The 17,815-nt window shown below is 40.3% G+C and overlaps 2 protein-coding genes across 4 annotated transcripts in view; one reads left to right on the top strand and one right to left on the bottom strand.

Moving 5' to 3' along the window:
- vav1 (vav guanine nucleotide exchange factor 1) overlaps positions 1–17,815 on the bottom strand; it is a 104,176-nt gene that overhangs the window by 79,958 nt on the left and 6,403 nt on the right. For all 3 annotated transcript variants that reach the window (XM_088418583.1, XM_088418584.1, XM_088418585.1), the window contains exon 4: positions 14,995–15,111. In XM_088418583.1, the coding sequence (XP_088274709.1) occupies positions 14,995–15,111 (117 nt within the window). The remainder of the gene's footprint in view (positions 1–14,994; positions 15,112–17,815) is intronic.
- The window catches only part of sh2d3a (SH2 domain containing 3A), a 98,003-nt gene continuing 95,226 nt past the window's right edge, over positions 15,039–17,815 (top strand). The window contains exon 1 of the mRNA XM_088418591.1: positions 15,039–15,139. The gene's annotated coding sequence lies outside the window, so the exon portion shown is untranslated. The remainder of the gene's footprint in view (positions 15,140–17,815) is intronic.

Below are 17,815 nucleotides of genomic sequence, written 5' to 3'. Positions count from 1 at the left end.
CAATGTGTGAAATTGTGAGAAGATCAGATCATCTGGGTCAAATTACAGCAACTTTTACTGGACAGATAAAGCTTCGGAATGAAAATGGTCGTAGAGACCACGCCCATTATCGAAACTTCGTAAAATTTGGTGGAGGTCAGCAGGGCTGTCTAGAAGCTTTGCAGACTTAATTTCAGCGATATTACATAAAAGGGCTCAGCTAAACACATAAAAACGTTTAAAAAATGCTATATTTTTGGCTGCCACTAGGTGGCGCTCGCACTATAACAAAAAATACGTTGATAGGTGTATTCCGCATTGGAAACCCATCAAATATATGAAGTTTGGAAAAGATAAGACCATCTGGGACCAAACACAGCAACTTTGTTCGTTTTGGCGAGACATCAGACTGACATTTTTGTTTGCCACTAGATGGCCTTATAAGCAATTGAAGATTTTTTTAAACACTTGTGTTAAGGGCTTAAGTCTTCATGTGTATGTGAAGTTTCAGATTTTTCTAAGCTTGTAAAGCTGAGTTATAAAGAATTGTTTCACATGTGGCAAAGTAATCATCAAAGGCATAATATGAAGCCCCGCCCCCAACATATTTGATGGCGGATCATCCCGAAAATTTGAACAATTGTGCCTCACAGTCAGATCAAACATCACAGCAAATTTGAAGTCGATCGGGTCAAGCGTTTGGGAGAAAAAAGGAGCAGTTCGGGACCTGCAAATGAGCAAAAAAGGGCCAAAAGTGCACATTCAAAAATTCATAACTCTCTTTCTGTACATCTGAGCATATGGCTCGCGCTGACTTTTTTGTAGGGCTCGAGGTCCTACATAAGACTACAAATTTTTGGAGCTCTAGGTCAAACGGGCCGGGAGTGAGAGGCTATTTTCCACTCATAAGGCCATTTTGGGGCCAATTACAGCCACTTTTTTCGTTTTGGCGAGTCATCTGACTTTGAGGTGGCGTGCAGACTACGCCCATTATCGAAAAGTCATAAAATTTTGAAACCTTAATATTCCATGTCTTATTGATATTTTGACCAATTTTCATTTGTTTTACTCAAACAGACTGAGCACAATACATGAAAGTGTAAAAAATGACATTTTAATCAACCACTAGGCGGCGCTAGTAGGTATTTAAAAAAACGTTTTTTAAAGGTGTTAAAGACATAAGTTTCCATGTGTCTATGAAGTTTTAGATTTTTTTAAGCTAGTACATCAAAGTTATTAAGGTTTTTGTCCCTCTTGGCGAAGGAAAAATTGAACACATAATTAGAAGCCACGCCCCTATCATATATGCCAGCAGATCTGCACCAAATTTTGCCCACTTGTGCCCCTACGTGTGAATATGGACCACAGCAAATTTGAAGGCGATTGAGTAAAGTGTTTAGGAGAAACAAGGAGCAGTTTGGGACCTGCAAACGTGCAAAAATGGGCCAAAAATGCACATTCAAAAATTCATAACTCTTTTTCTGTACATCTGAGCACATGGCTCGCGCTGACGTTTTTGTAGGTCTCTAGGTCCTACATATGCCTAAAAATTTTCGTAGCTCTAGGTCAAACGGGCTGGGACCAGGTGCACTTTTTCGACCTTAGGTGGCGCTGCAGAGTCTTTTTTTTTGCATTGTTTTAGGAAACACAAAAATATCCAATTTTTCACCGAACCCGACAAATGTGCAAATTTTGGTGACTTTTCGTGCATGTTTAGGCCCTCAAAAATGGAAAAGCGCTGCACAGTAAATAATAATAATAATAATAACTAGAGCTGCAAGCAGCTATAAAGGGCCCTCGCAGACCTGTGCACGTTGGGGTATTAACAGGTCGGGGTATGAACAAGGACTATGAACGATGAAAAAGTAGTTGTAGATGACTTCAGTGCAGGACTCTTACCAAATATGTAAAATTTAGACAAGGTGGGACAATGTGGGTGGAGTTACAGCAGCTTTTATTGTTCCAATTTTGTGACTTTCAATGCGATATAGGCCACATTCACTGTCGAAACATTGTACTGATTTGTGGAGGGCATAAGGCATGGCCACTGGCTTTTCAAAAAACATTTAAGGGATGTCACTTCAAGGGGCTCAGCAGAGTACATAAAAACATTAAGGATTTGCTATATTTTTTGCTGCCACTAGGTGGCGCTCGTACTATGATTAAAAAATAGGCTTGTAGGTGTGTTTCACATTGGACTCCCATCCCATATATGAAGTTTTAAAAATATAAGATCGTCTAGGTCCAATTACAGCAACTTTTACCGTTTTCGCGAGACATCGGATTTTGAGTTGGCATAGAGGCCACGCCCTTTAATGAAAAGTCATAAAAGTTGAGAACCTTAATGTTCCAATGTGTCATAGCTTTTCTGACCATTTTTGAGTTCATTTAGTCAAACAGGCATTTCACAGTACATAAAAAGTATAAAAAATTATATTTTTGTCCGCCACTGGGTGGCGCTGTATATGATTTGAAAGTTTATCACATAGCTGCATTATTCCATGACTTTTAAAGTCCCAGGAAAGTTTCAGATGGTTTGAAGCTGTCATAGCTGAGTTATTAAGATTTTTGTCACTCTTGGCGAAGGAAGTATTAAACATAATTTGAAGCTCCGCCCCCATCTTTTATATCAAGAGATCTTCACGATATTTGGCCTATGTGTGCCCCTCAGTTGGATAATGATTCATGCCAAAGTTGAAGGTAATGGGGTGACTCGTTTAAGAGAAAAAGGCACTAGTTTGAGACCAGCTAATGTCTAAGAATGGGACAAAACTGCACATTAAAAAAATTCATAACAATTTTTCTGTACATCCTAGCACATCTTTTCTATTGACATTTTTGTAGGTCTTACAGTCCTTCATTAGCCTACAAAGTTTCATAGCTGTAGGTCAAACCAAACAGGATTGACTGTAATCTTTCGACTAATGACATTTTTTGCAGCCACTAGGTGGCGCTAGCTTTAAACTGGAATATATTTTTGTCGCTATGTTCAGGAGAATATTTTTATCCAATGTGTGAAATTTTGAGAAGATCAGATCATCTGGGTCAAATTACAGCAACTTATACTGGACAGATAAAGCTTCGGAATGAAAATGGTCATAGAGGCCACGCCCATTATCGAAACTTAGTAAAATTTGGTGGAGGTCAGCAAGGCTGTCTAGAGGCTTTGCAGACTTAATTTCAGCGATATTACATCAAAGGGCTCAGCTAAACACATAAAAACGTTTAAAAAATGCTATATTTTTGGCTGCCACTAGGTGGCGCTCACACTATAGCAAAAAATACGTTGATAGTTGTATTCCGCATTGGAAATCCATCAAATATGTAATGTTTAGAAAAGATAAGACCATCTGGGTCCAAATACAGCAACTTTGTTCGTTTTTGCGAGAAATCAGACTGACATTTTTGTTTGCCACTAGGTGGCCTTATAAGCAATTGAAGATTTTTTTAAACACATGTGTTAAGGGCTTGAGTCTCCATGTGTCTGTGAAGTTTCAGATTTTTCCAAGCTTGGAAAGCTGAGTTATAAAGGTTTGTTTCACATGTGGCAAAGTAATCATCAAAGGCTTAATATGAAGCCCCGCCCCCAACATATTTGATGGCGGATCGTCACGAAAATTTGAACAATTGTGCCTGACAGTCAGATAAAACATCACAGCAAATTTGAAGTCGATCGGGTCAAGCGTTTGGGAGAAAAAAGGAGCAGTTCGGGACCTGCAAATGAGCAAAAACGGGCCAAAGGTGCACATTCAAAAATTCATAACTCTCTTTCTGTACATCTGAGCACATGGCTCGCGCTGACTTTTTTGTAGGGCTCGAGGTCCTACATAAGGCTACAAATTTTTGGAGCTCTAGGTCAAACGGGCCGGGAGTGAGAGGCTATTTTCCACTCATAAGGCCATTTTGGGGCCAATTACAGCCACTTTTTTCGTTTTGGCGAGTCATCCGACTTTGAGGTGGCGTGCAGACTACGCCCATTATCGAAAAGTCATAAAATTTTGAAACCTTAATATTCCATGTCTTATTGATATTCTGACCAATTTTCATTTGTTGTGCTCAAACAGACTGAGCACAATACATGAAAGTGTAAAAAATGACATTTTAATCAACCACTAGGCGGCGCTAGTAGGTATTTAAAAAAACTTTTTTTAAAGGTGTTAAAGACATAAGTTTCCATGTGTCTATGAAGTTTTAGATTTTTTTAAGCTAGTACATCAAAGTTATTAAGGTTTTTGTCCCTCTTGGCGAAGGAAAAATTGAACACATAATTTGAAGCCACGCCCCTATCATATATGCCAGCGGATCTGCACCAAATTTTGCCCACTTGTGCCCCTACGTGTGAATATGGACCACAGCAAATTTGAAGGCGATTGAGTAAAGCGTTTAGGAGAAACAAGGAGCAGTTTGGGACCTGCAAACGTGCAAAAATGGGCCAAAAATGCACATTCAAAAATTCATAACTCTTTTTCTGTACATCTGAGCACATGGCTCGCGCTGACTTTTTTGTAGGTCTCTAGGTCCTACATATGCCTAAAAATTTTCGTAGCTCTAGGTCAAACGGGCCGGGACCAGGTGCACTTTTTCGACCTTAGGTGGCGCTGCAGAGCCATTTTTTTTGCATTGTTTTGAGAAACACAAAAATATCCAATTTTTCACCGGGCCCGACAAATGTGCAAATTTTGGTGACTTTTCGTGCATGTTTAGGCCCTCAAAAATGGAAAAGCGCTGCACAGTAAATAATAATAATAACTAGAGCTGCAAGCAGCTATAAAGGGCCCTCGCAGACCTGTGCACGTTGGGGTATGAACAGGTCGGGGTATGAACAAGGACTATGAATGATGAAAAATTTGTTGTAGATCACTTCAGTGCAGGACTATTACCAAATATGTAAAATTTAGACAAGGTCGGACAATGTGTGTGGAGTTACTGCAGCTTTTATTGTTCAAATTTTGTGACTTTCAATGCCATATAGGCCACACCCACTGTCGAAACATTGTACTGATTTGTGGGGGGCATAAGTTATGGCCACTGGCTTTTCAGAAAACATTTAAGGGATATATCACTTCAAGGGGCTCAGCAGAGTACATAAAAACATTAAGGATTTGCTATATGTTTTGCTGCCACTAGGTGGCGCTCGTACTATGATAAAAAATAGGCTTGTAGGTGTGTTTCACATTGGACTCCCATCCCATATATGAAGTTTTGCAAACATCAGATCATCTAGGTCCAATTACAGCAACTTTTACCGTTTTGGGGAGACATCAGACTTTGAGTTTGCATAGAGGCCACACCCTTTAATGAAAAGTCATAAAAGTTGAGAACCTTAATGTTCCAATGTGTCATAGCTTTTCTGACCATTTTTTAGTTCATTTAGTCAAACAGGCATTTCACAGTACATAAAAGTATAAAAAATGATATATTTGTCCGCCACTGGGTGGCGCTGTAAATGATTTGAAAGTTTATCACATAGCTGTATTATTGCATTACTTTGAAAGGCCCAGGAAAGTTTCAGATGGTTTGAAGCTGTCATAGCTGAGTTATTAAGATTTTTGTTACTCTTGGCAAAGGAAGTATTAAACATAATTTGAAGCTCCGCCCCCATCTTTTATGTCAAGAGATCTTCACGATATTTGGACTATGTGTGCCCCTCAGTTGGATAATGATTCATGCCAAAGTTGAAGGTAATGGGGTGAATCATTTAAGAGAAAAAGGCACTAGTTTGAGACCAGCTAATGTCTAAGAATGGGACAAAACTGCACATTAAAAAAATTCATAACAATTTTTCTGTACATCCTAGCACATCACTTGTATTGACTTTTTTGTAGGGCATTTAGTCATTCATTTGCCTACAAAGTTTCATAGCTGTAGGTCAAACCAAACAGGATTGACTGTAATCGTTCGACTAATGACATTTTTTGCAGCCACTAGGTGGCGCTAGCTTTAAACTGGAATATATTTTTGTCGATATGTTCAGGAGAATATTTTCATCCAATGTGTGAAATTGTGAGAAGATCAGATCATCTGGGTAAAATTACAGCAACTTTTACTGGACAGATAAAGCTTCGGAATGAAAATGGCCGTAGAGGCCACACCCATTATCGAAACTTCGTAAAATTTGGTGGAGGTCAGCAGGGCTGTCTAGAGGCTTTTCAGACTTAATTTCAGCGATATTACTTCAAAGGGCTCAGCTAAACACATAAAAATGTTTAAAAAATGCTATATTTTTGGCTGCCACTAGGTGGCGCTCGCACTATAACAAAAAATACGTTAATAGGTGTATTCCGCATTGAAAACCCATCAAATATATGAAGTTTAGAAAAGATAAGCCCTTCTGGGACCAAACACAGCAACTTTGTTCGTTTTGGCGAGACATCAGACGGACATTTTTGTTTGCCACTAGATGGCTTTATAAGCAATTGAAGATTTTTTTAAACACTTGTGTTAAGGGCTTGAGTCTTCATGTTTCTGTGAATTTTCAGATTTTTCCAAGCTTGTAAAGCTGAGTTATAAAGGTTTGTTTCACATGTGGCAAAGTAATCATCAAAGGCATAATATAAAGCCCCGCCCCCAACATATTTGATGGCGGATCATCACAAAAATTTGAACAATTGTGCCTCACAGTCAGATAAAACATCACAGCAAATTTGAAGTCGATCAGGTCAAGGGTTTGGGAGAAAAAAGGAGCAGTTCGGGACCTGCAAATGAGCAAAAACGGGCCAAAAGTGCACATTCAAAAATTCATAACTCTCTTTCTGTACATCTGAGCACATGGCTCGCGCTGACTTTTTTGTAGGGCTCGAGGTCCTACATGAGGCTACAAATTTTTGGAGCTCTAGGTTAAACGGGCCGGGAGTGAGAGGCTATTTTCCAATCATAAGGCCATTTTGGGGCCAATTACAGCCACTTTTTTCGTTTTGGCGAGTCATCTGACTTTGAGGTGGCGTGCAGACTACGCCCATTATCGAAAAGTCGTAAAATTTTAAAACCTTAATAATCCATGTATTAATGATATTCTGACCAATTTTCATTTGTTTTACTCAAACAGACTGAGCACAATACATGAAAGTGTAAAAAATGACATTTTAATCAACCACTAGGCGGCGCTAGTAGGTATTTAAAAAAACTTTTTTTAAAGGTGTTAAAGACATAAGTTTCCATGTGTCTATGAAGTTTTAGATTTTTTTAAGCTAGTACATCAAAGTTATTAAGGTTTTTGTCCCTCTTGGCGAAGGAAAAATTGAACACATAATTTGAAGCCACGCCCCTATCATATATGCCAGCGGATCTGCACCAAATTTTGCCCACTTGTGCCCCTATGTGTGAATATTGACCACAGCAAATTTGAAGGCGATTGAGTAAAGCGTTTAGGAGAAACAAAGAGCAGTTTGGGACCTGCAAACGTGCAAAAATGGGCCAAAAATGCACATTCAAAAAATCATAACTCTTTTTCTGTACATCTGAGCACATGGCTCGCGCTGACTTTTTTGTAGGTCTGTAGGTCCTACATATGGCTAAAAATTTTCGTAGCTCTAGGTCAAACGGGCCGGGACCAGGTGCACTTTTTCAACCTTAGGTGGCGCTGCAGAGCCATTTTTTTTGCATTGTTTTGGGAAACACAAAAATATCCAATTTTTCACCAGGCCCGACAAATGTGCAAATTTTGGTGACTTTTCGTGCATGTTTAGGCCCTCAAAAATGGAAAAGCGCTGCACAGTAAATAATAATAATAATAATAATAATAATAATAATAATAATAATAATCTGGAGAAAAACAAGAGGGCTCTCGCAGCGGTAGCTGCTCGGGCCCTAACTAGAGCTGCAAGCAGCTATAAAGGGCCCTCGCAGACCTGTGCACGTTGAGGTATGAACAGGTCGGGGTATGAACAAGGACTATGAACGATGAAAAAGTAGTTGTAGATGACTTCAGTGCAGGACTATTACCAAATATGTAAAATTTAGACAAGGTGGGACAATGTGTGTGGAGTTACTGCAGCTTTTATTGTTCCAATTTTGTGACTTTCAATGCCATATAGGCCACACCCACTGTGGAAACATCGTACTGATTTGTGGAGGGCATAAGGCATGGCCACTGGCTTTTCAGAAAACATTTAAGGGATATCACTTCAAGGGGCTCAGCACATAAAACGTTAAGGATTTGCTATAGTTTTTGCTGCCACTAGGTGGCGCTCGTACTATGATAAAAAAATAGGCCTGTAGGTGTGTTTCACATTGGACTCCCATCCCATATATGAAGTTTTAAAAATATCAGATCGTCTAGGTCCAATTACAGCAACTTTTACCGTTTTCGCGCGAGACATCAGATTTTGAGTTGGCATAGAGGCCACGCCCTTTAATGAAAAGTCATAAAAGTTGAGAACCTTAATGTTCCAATGTGTCATAGCTTTTCTGACCATTTTTGAGTTCATTTAGTCAAACAGGCATTTCACAGTACATAAAAGTAAAAAAAAATAGATTTTTGTCCGCCACTGGGTGGCGCTGTAAATGATTTGAAAGTGTATCACATAGCTGTATTATTGCATGACTTTTAAAGTCCCAGGAAAGTTTCAGGTGGTTTAAAGCTGTCATAGCGGAGTTATTAAGTTTTTTGTCACTCTTGGCAAAGGAAGTATTAAACATAATTTGAAGCTCCGCCCCCATCTTTTATGTCGAGAGATCTTCACGATATTTAGACTATGTGTGCCCCTCAGTTGGATAATGATTCATGCCAAAGTTGAAGGTAATGGGGTGAATCGTTCAAGAGAAAAAGGCACTAGTTTGAGACCAGCTAATGTCTAAGAATGGGACAAAACTGCACATTAAAAAAATTCATAACAATTTTTCTGTACATCCTAGCAAATCACTTTTATTGACATTTTTGTAGGTCTTACAGTCCTCCATTAGCCTACAAAGTTTCATAGCTGTCGGTCAAACCAAACAGGATTGACTGTAATCTTTCGACTAATGACTTTTTTTGCAGCCACTAGGTGGCGCTAGCTTTAAACTGGAATAAATTTTTGTCGCTATATTCAGGAGAATATTTTTATCCAATGTGTGAAATTGTGAGAAGATCAGATCATCTGGGTCAAATTACAGCAACTTTTACTGGACAGATAAAGCTTCGGAATGAAAATGGTCATAGAGGCCACGCCCATTATCGAAACTTCGTAAAATTTGGTGGAGGACAGCAAGGCTGTCTAGAGGCTTTTCAGACTTAATTTCAGCGATATTACTTCAAAGGGCTCAGCTAAACACATAAAAACGTTTAAAAAATGCTATATTTTTGCCTGCCACTAGGTGGCGCTCACACTATAGCAAAAAATAAGTTGATAGGTGTATTCCGCATTGGAAATCCATCAAATATGTAATGTTTAGAAAAGATAAGACCATCTGGGTCCAAATACAGCAACTTTGTTCGTTTTCGCGAGAAATCAGACTGACATTTTTGTTTGCCACTAGGTGGCCTTATAAGCAATTGAAGATTTTTTTAAACACATGTGTTAAGGGCTTGAGTCTCCATGTGTCTGTGAAGTTTCAGATTTTTCCAAGCTTGGAAAGCTGAGTTATAAAGGTTTGTTTCACATGTGGCAAAGTAATCATCAAAGGCTTAATATGAAGCCCCGCCCCCAACATATTTGATTGCGGATCGTCACGAAAATTTGAACAATTGGGCCTCACAGTCAGATAAAACATCACAGCAAATTTGAATTCGATCGGGTCAAGCGTTTGGGAGAAAAAAGGAGCAGTTCGGGACCTGCAAATGAGCAAAAACGGGCCAAAGGTGCACATTCAAAAATTCATAACTCTCTTTATGTACATCTGAGCATATGGCTCACGCTGACTTTTTTGTAGGGCTTGAGGTCCTACATAAGGCTACAAATTTTTGGAGCTCTAGGTCAAATGGGCCGGGAGTAAGAGGCTATTTTCCACTCATAAGGCCATTTTGGGGCCAATTACAGACACTTTTTTTGTTTTGGCGAGTCATCTGACTTTGAAGTGGCGTGCAGACCACGCCCATTATCGAAAAGTCATAAAATTTTAAAATCTTAATATTCCATGTCTTAATGATATTCTGACCAATTTTCACTAGTTTTACTCAAACAGACTGAGCACAATACATGAAACTGTAAAAAATGACATTTTAATCAACCACTAGGCGGTGCTAGTAGGTATTGAAAAAAACTTTTTTCAAAGGTGTTAAAGACATAAGTTCCCGTGTGTCAATGAAGTTTTAGATTTTTTTAAGCTAGTACAACAAAGTTATTAAGGTTTATGTCACTCTTGGCGAAGGAAAAATTGAACACATAATTTGAAGCCACGCCCCTGTCATATATGTCAGCGGATCTACACCAAATTTTGCCCACTTGTGCCCCTATGTGTGAATATGGACCACAGCAAATTTGAAGGCGATTGAGTATAGCGTTTAGGAGAAACAAGGAGCAGTTTGGGACCTGCAAACGTGCAAAAATGGGCCAAAAATGCACATTCAAAAATTCATAACTCTTTTTCTGTACATCTGAGCACATGGCTCGCGCTGACTTTTTTGTAGGTCTCTAGGTCCTACATATGCCTAAAAATTTTCGTAGCTCTAGGTCAAACGGGCCGGGACCAGGTGCACTTTTTCAACCTTAGGTGGCGCTGCAGAGCCATTTTTTTTGCATTGTTTTGGGAAACACAAAAATATCCAATTTTGCACCGGGCCCGACAAATGTGCAAATTTTGGTGACTTTTCGTGCATGTTTAGGCCCTCAAAAATGGAAAAGCGCTGCACAGTAAATAATAATAATAATAATAATAATAATAATAATAATAATCTGGAGAAAAACAAGAGGGCTCTCGCAGCGGTAGCTGCTCGGGCCCTAACTAGAGCTGCAAGCAGCTATAAAGGGCCCTCGCAGACCTGTGCACGTTGGGGTATGAACAGGTCGGGGTATGAACAAGGACTATGAATGATGAAAAATTTGTTGTAGATCACTTCAGTGCAGGACTTTTACCAAATATGTAAAATGTAGACAAGGTGGGACAATGTGGGTGGAGTTACTGCAGCTTTTACTGTTCCAATTTTGTTACTTTCAATGCCATATAGGCCACACCCACTGTGGAAACATCGTACTGATTTGTGGAGGGCATAAGGCATGGCCACTGGCTTTTCAGAAAACATTTAAGGGATATCACTTCAAGGGGCTCAGCACATAAAACGTTAAGGATTTGCTATAGTTTTTGCTGCCACTAGGTGGCGCTCGTACTATGATAAAAAAATAGGCCTGTAGGTGTGTTTCACATTGGACTCCCATCCCATATATGAAGTTTTAAAAATATCAGATCGTCTAGGTCCAATTACAGCAACTTTTACCGTTTTCGCGCGAGACATCAGATTTTGAGTTGGCATAGAGGCCACGCCCTTTAATGAAAAGTCATAAAAGTTGAGAACCTTAATGTTCCAATGTGTCATAGCTTTTCTGACCATTTTTGAGTTCATTTAGTCAAACAGGCATTTCACAGTACATAAAAGTAAAAAAAAATAGATTTTTGTCCGCCACTGGGTGGCGCTGTAAATGATTTGAAAGTTTATCACATAGCTGTATTATTGCATGACTTTTAAAGTCCCAGGAAAGTTTCAGGTGGTTTAAAGCTGTCATACCGGAGTTATTAAGTTTTTTGTCACTCTTGGCAAAGGAAGTATTAAACATAATTTGAAGCTCCGCCCCCATCTTTTATGTCGAGAGATCTTCACGATATTTAGACTATGTGTGCCCCTCAGTTGGATAATGATTCATGCCAAAGTTGAAGGTAATGGGGTGAATCGTTCAAGAGAAAAAGGCACTAGTTTGAGACCAGCTAATGTCTAAGAATGGGACAAAACTGCACATTAAAAAAATTCATAACAATTTTTCTGTACATCCTAGCAAATCACTTCTATTGACATTTTTGTAGGTCTTACAGTCCTCCATTAGCCTACAAAGTTTCATAGCTGTCGGTCAAACCAAACAGGATTGACTGTAATCTTTCGACTAATGACTTTTTTTGCAGCCACTAGGTGGCGCTAGCTTTAAACTGGAATAAATTTTTGTCGCTATATTCAGGAGAATATTTTTATCCAATGTGTGAAATTGTGAGAAGATCAGATCATCTGGGTCAAATTACAGCAACTTTTACTGGACAGATAAAGCTTCGGAATGAAAATGGTCATAGAGGCCACGCCCATTATCGAAACTTCGTAAAATTTGGTGGAGGACAGCAAGGCTGTCTAGAGGCTTTTCAGACTTAATTTCAGCGATATTACTTCAAAGGGCTCAGCTAAACACATAAAAACGTTTAAAAAATGCTATATTTTTGCCTGCCACTAGGTGGCGCTCACACTATAGCAAAAAATAAGTTGATAGGTGTATTCCGCATTGGAAATCCATCAAATATGTAATGTTTAGAAAAGATAAGACCATCTGGGTCCAAATACAGCAACTTTGTTCGTTTTCGCGAGAAATCAGACTGACATTTTTGTTTGCCACTAGGTGGCCTTATAAGCAATTGAAGATTTTTTTAAACACATGTGTTAAGGGCTTGAGTCTCCATGTGTCTGTGAAGTGTCAGATTTTTCCAAGCTTGGAAAGCTGAGTTATAAAGGTTTGTTTCACATGTGGCAAAGTAATCATCAAAGGCTTAATATGAAGCCCCGCCCCCAACATATTTGATTGCGGATCGTCACGAAAATTTGAACAATTGGGCCTCACAGTCAGATAAAACATCACAGCAAATTTGAAGTCGATCGGGTCAAGCGTTTGGGAGAAAAAAGGAGCAATTCGGGACCTGCAAATGAGCAAAAATGGGCCAAAGGTGCACATTCAAAAATTCATAACTCTCTTTATGTACATCTGAGCATATGGCTCACGCTGACTTTTTTGTAGGGCTTGAGGTCCTACATAAGGCTACAAATTTTTGGAGCTCTAGGTCAAATGGGCCGGGAGTAAGAGGCTATTTTCCACTCATAAGGCCATTTTGGGGCCAATTACAGACACTTTTTTTGTTTTGGCGAGTCATCTGACTTTGAAGTGGCGTGCAGACCACGCCCATTATCGAAAAGTCATAAAATTTTAAAATCTTAATATTCCATGTCTTAATGATATTCTGACCAATTTTCACTAGTTTTACTCAAACAGACTGAGCACAATACATGAAACTGTAAAAAATGACATTTTAATCAACCACTAGGCGGTGCTAGTAGGTATTGAAAAAAACTTTTTTCAAAGGTGTTAAAGACATAAGTTCCCGTGTGTCAATGAAGTTTTAGATTTTTTTAAGCTAGTACAACAAAGTTATTAAGGTTTATGTCACTCTTGGCGAAGGAAAAATTGAACACATAATTTGAAGCCACGCCCCTATCATATATGTCAGCGGATCTACACCAAATTTTGCCCACTTGTGCCCCTATGTGTGAATATGGACCACAGCAAATTTGAAGGCGATTGAGTATAGCGTTTAGGAGAAACAAGGAGCAGTTTGGGACCTGCAAACGTGCAAAAATGGGCCAAAAATGCACATTCAAAAATTCATAACTTTTTCTGTACATCTGAGCACATGGCTCGCGCTGACTTTTTTGTAGGTCTCTAGGTCCTACATATGCCTAAAAATTTTCGTAGCTCTAGGTCAAACGGGCCGGGACCAGGTGCACTTTTTCAACCTTAGGTGGCGCTGCAGAGCCATTTTTTTTGCATTGTTTTGGGAAACACAAAAATATCCAATTTTTCACCGGGCCCGACAAATGTGCAAATTTTGGTGACTTTTCGTGCATGTTTAGGCCCTCAAAAATGGAAAAGCGCTGCACAGTAAATAATAATAATAATAATAATAATAATAATAATAAGAATAATAATCTGGAGAAAAACAAGAGGGCTCTCGCAGCGGTAGCTGCTCGGGCCCTAATAATCCGGAGAAAAACAAGAGGGCTCTCGCAGCGGTAGCTGCTCGGGCCCTAACTAGAGCTGCAAGCAGCTATAAAGGGCCCTCGCAGACCTGTGCACATTGGGATATGAACAGGTCGGGGTATGAACAAGGACTATGAACGATGAAAAAGTAGTTGTAGATGACTTCAGTGCAGAACTCTTAGCAAATATGTAAAATTTAGACAAAGTGGAACAATGTGTGTGGAGTTACTGCAGCTTTTATTGTTCCAATTTTGTGACTTTCCATGCCATATAGGCCACACCCACTGTCGAAACATTGTACTGATTTGTGGGGGGCATAAGGCATGGCCACTGGCTTTTCAGAAAACATTTAGGGGTTTCACTTCAAGGGGCTCAGCAGACTACATAAAAGCATTAAGGATTTGCTATAAACTGCAAACGTGCAAAAATGGGCCAAAAATGCACATTCAAAAATTCATAACTCTTTTTCTGTACATCTGAGCACATGGCTCGCGCTGACTTTTTTGTAGGTCTCTAGGTCCTACATATGCCTAAAAATTTTTGTAGCTCTAGGTCAAACGGGCCGGGACCAGGTGCACTTTTTCGACCTTAGGTGGCGCTGCAGAGCCATTTTTTTTGCATTATTTTGGGAAACACAAAAATATCAAATTTTTCACCGGGCCCGACAAATGTGCAAATTTTGGTGACTTTTCGTGCATGTTTAGGCCCTCAAAAATGGAAAAGCGCTGCACAGTAAATAATAATAATAATAATAATAATAATAATAATAATCTGGAGAAAAACAAGAGGGCTCTCGCAGCGGTAGCTGCTCGGGCCCTAATAATAATAAGAATAATAATCTGGAGAAAAACAAGAGGGCTCTCGCAGCGGTAGCTGCTCGGGCCCTAATAATAATAATAATAAGAATAATAATCTGGAGAAAAACAAGAGGGCTCTCGCAGCGGTAGCTGCTCGGGCCCTAATGAACAAAAAAATGAACTATTATGAAGAATTATAGAACTAGAGTATTATGGAACCGTCAAATTATTAGACCAAACGTTATTAGAGCAAAAACAAATGTAATAAAAATAATAGAATTAGCGAGAGCTGAGTAACGTACCTTAGCAAAGTCACGCACGTCGAACAGGTCGAAGGCCTCAAACAGCTCACTCTTCTTCAGCTGGAACTTGTTCTGACACACGCCCAGGAAAGTACGGATGTTCTTCAGGCACAGGAACTAGACAGCACGCGTACAATGTTACAAGGTAGGCATTGGTAAAGTTGAAGATTAAGTTGCACTTTCAAGAGAAAGCCGATGTAAATAATTATAGGTCACGTTTGTAGTCTCGCGGCTTGTCTGAGATATTCAAGCTTTTATGTAAGTGTAATGACCACCAAACGCCAAGAGATGGTAGTGTTGCATCACAAAAAATAAGCGCAAAAGCAAAGTCACTGTCTGTATAATGAATGATTATTTATGAACGATTGTGCATGTGCAATAATAATTGAGTTGTATTAGTCACAATCAGTGGGTTTGACCATCAACTAGTTTGGTCTCCGACTGATCGATTGTTTATGTCTGCTGGACAGGAAGAACGCGGGGACTCACGGCCAGATGCCTCATTCTTGCTTGAGCCACGAAAGCGGAGGCATCTGTGTCCGTGTGTTAATTCATTTCGTTCTTGTCCAGGTATGAAAATATCTTTGAAAACATTAATTGACATGAATAAGCGTGGAGAGAAGAGAAAGAAAAAGTTCGTTTTGAATTACAGCGACGTTTTGACTGTGTTAATCGTTTTTTTTGTACTTGCCGCCATGTCGGCCGAAATCGCCGTCGGCGACCATAACGGGTGAAATCAATCGTGAACGAAAGTTGTACTGTATGTGCGTGTATGTGTTCTTTTTGTGAACGGACATTTTGTGAACGGAAAGTTGAAGTCAGATTGATGTTTAATATTTAAAAATATTGTTCCTTTAAACATGCAGTAGGTTGCCCAGTTCAATACTGTTTAGTTTTGCGTTTGTATTCTGTGTACTGAAGTTTGTTTTGTAACAGTTGTGCATATCTAGTGGATAAAAGTTGAATTCTTGCTTGAGCCACGAAAGAGGAGGCATCTGTGTTCGTGTGTTCATTCATTTCATTCTTATCCAGGCTGTAACATCTGCAGGCAGAGATGCCCAACAAAGACAACACCTCTGTGAGCCATCACCTTATCGTGGTGGAGGGGTTTGCGTGTTCCAGTGATCCTAGGAGCTAAGTTGTCAGGGGCTTCATGCCCTTGGTAGAGTCACACATGACACAGGTCCTTGGTGAGGTTTCAGACTAAGCACGGCTCACAGATCCCTTATGAAGTAAAACATTGTTGGATTCTGTTTACTTTTGCCAAGACGGGGGTCATCGGGGCCCCCCTCTGGAGCCAGGCCTGGAGGTAGGGCTCGTTGGCAAGCGCCTAGTGGCCTGCACCCATGGGGCCCATCCGGGGAAAGTGGGTCCCCCATCACATGGGTTCACCGCCTGTGAGAGGGGCCAAAGGAGTCGGGTACGTAGTGAGGTGGTGACAGCCAAGGGTGGGGACATTGGCACACTGATCCCCGGCTACAGAAGCTAGCTCTTGGGACATGGAATGTCACCTCTGGGAGGCGAGGCCAAGAAGTTCCGACTAAATATAGTCGGACTAGCCTCCACACACAGCTTGGGCTCTAGTACAAGTCCCCTCGAGAGGGTTTTGACTCTCTTCCATTCCGGAGTTGCCCGCGGCGAGAGGCGCAGAGCAGAAGTGGGCATAGGCGTTGATCCCTGTACATTGGGGCTGATGTGTGTGCATCATTCAGATGAGAGGGTAGCCTCCCTCTGCCTTTGAGTGGGGGGACAGGTCCTGACTGTTGTTTTGTGCCTATGCACGAAACAGAGACGTAGTGTAACCACCTTTTTTCGAGTCCTTGGAGGGTGTGTCGGAGGGGACTCCCTGAGACCTGGAGGGGCGTGGTGGAACGGCCCCCCCTATCTGAATGGAGTGGTGTTTTGTTGTTGGACTTCTGTGTTCGTCAAGGATTGTCCATAATGAACACCATGTTCAAGCATAAGGGTGTCCATATGTGCACTTGGCACCAGGACAGCGCAGTTCAACGATCGACTTTGTGGATATATCATTGAATTTGTGGCCACATGTTTTGGACATTCGGGTGAAGAGAGAGGCGGAGCTGTCAACTGATCACCACCTGGTGGTGTGTTGACTCCGATGCCGTTCAGACCTGAGAGACCAAAACGTCTGCAGGGAACATCTGGCAGAATCCCCTGTCAGAAGGAGTTTCCAGTGAGAGTGCTGTCAAGTAGGAAGCGGCTGGGATGAAGATAAGCACATCCAAATCCAAGACCAGGGTCCTCAGCCAGAACAGGGTGGAGTGCCCTCTCAGCGATGAAGTCCTGAGATCCTGCCCCAAGTTTAAGTACAATGGGCCCCCGTGTAACGAGATTAATCCGTACCATGATTGGGCTCATAAAACGAATTCACCATATGGCCGGCAATCCAAACTGATGTTAAATAGGTAATGCGTTTAGAACCACAGTTAAAAACATCAAAATTGTACAGACACATTAAAAATTGGTACCAAAATATAGTATAGTAAGTGCTATGTGTATAACACACATGTATACAATCAGAAAATATCATAAATAAAAAATATAGAAAGGATTTATTTACCTTTGAGTGCCGCTTACTATGCCCATATTCCCTAGTAAGTTGTAGCGTACTTCGTATTTCTTGATTATCTCTCTTTTTACTTCTCTCTTTAACATCACTAGCAATCTTGGGACCCATGGGTAACCCTTTCAACTTTGAATCAAGCAGTAAAATGTACTATAAATAGGGTTTAGTAACCAGTCACGAATGAACAAAGCTTTACCGTTTTTTGAAACAAGTGAAGCCGATCAATAGCAGACC

The sequence above is a fragment of the Hippichthys cyanospilos genome, chromosome 7 (assembly GCF_059441005.1).
Source record: "Hippichthys cyanospilos isolate Australia breed blue-spotted pipefish chromosome 7, RoL_Hcya_1.0, whole genome shotgun sequence".
Lineage (NCBI taxonomy): Eukaryota > Metazoa > Chordata > Actinopteri > Syngnathiformes > Syngnathidae > Hippichthys > Hippichthys cyanospilos.
Note: the sequence above shows the minus strand (reverse complement) of the source record. Positions and strands in the feature narration are given on the sequence as shown.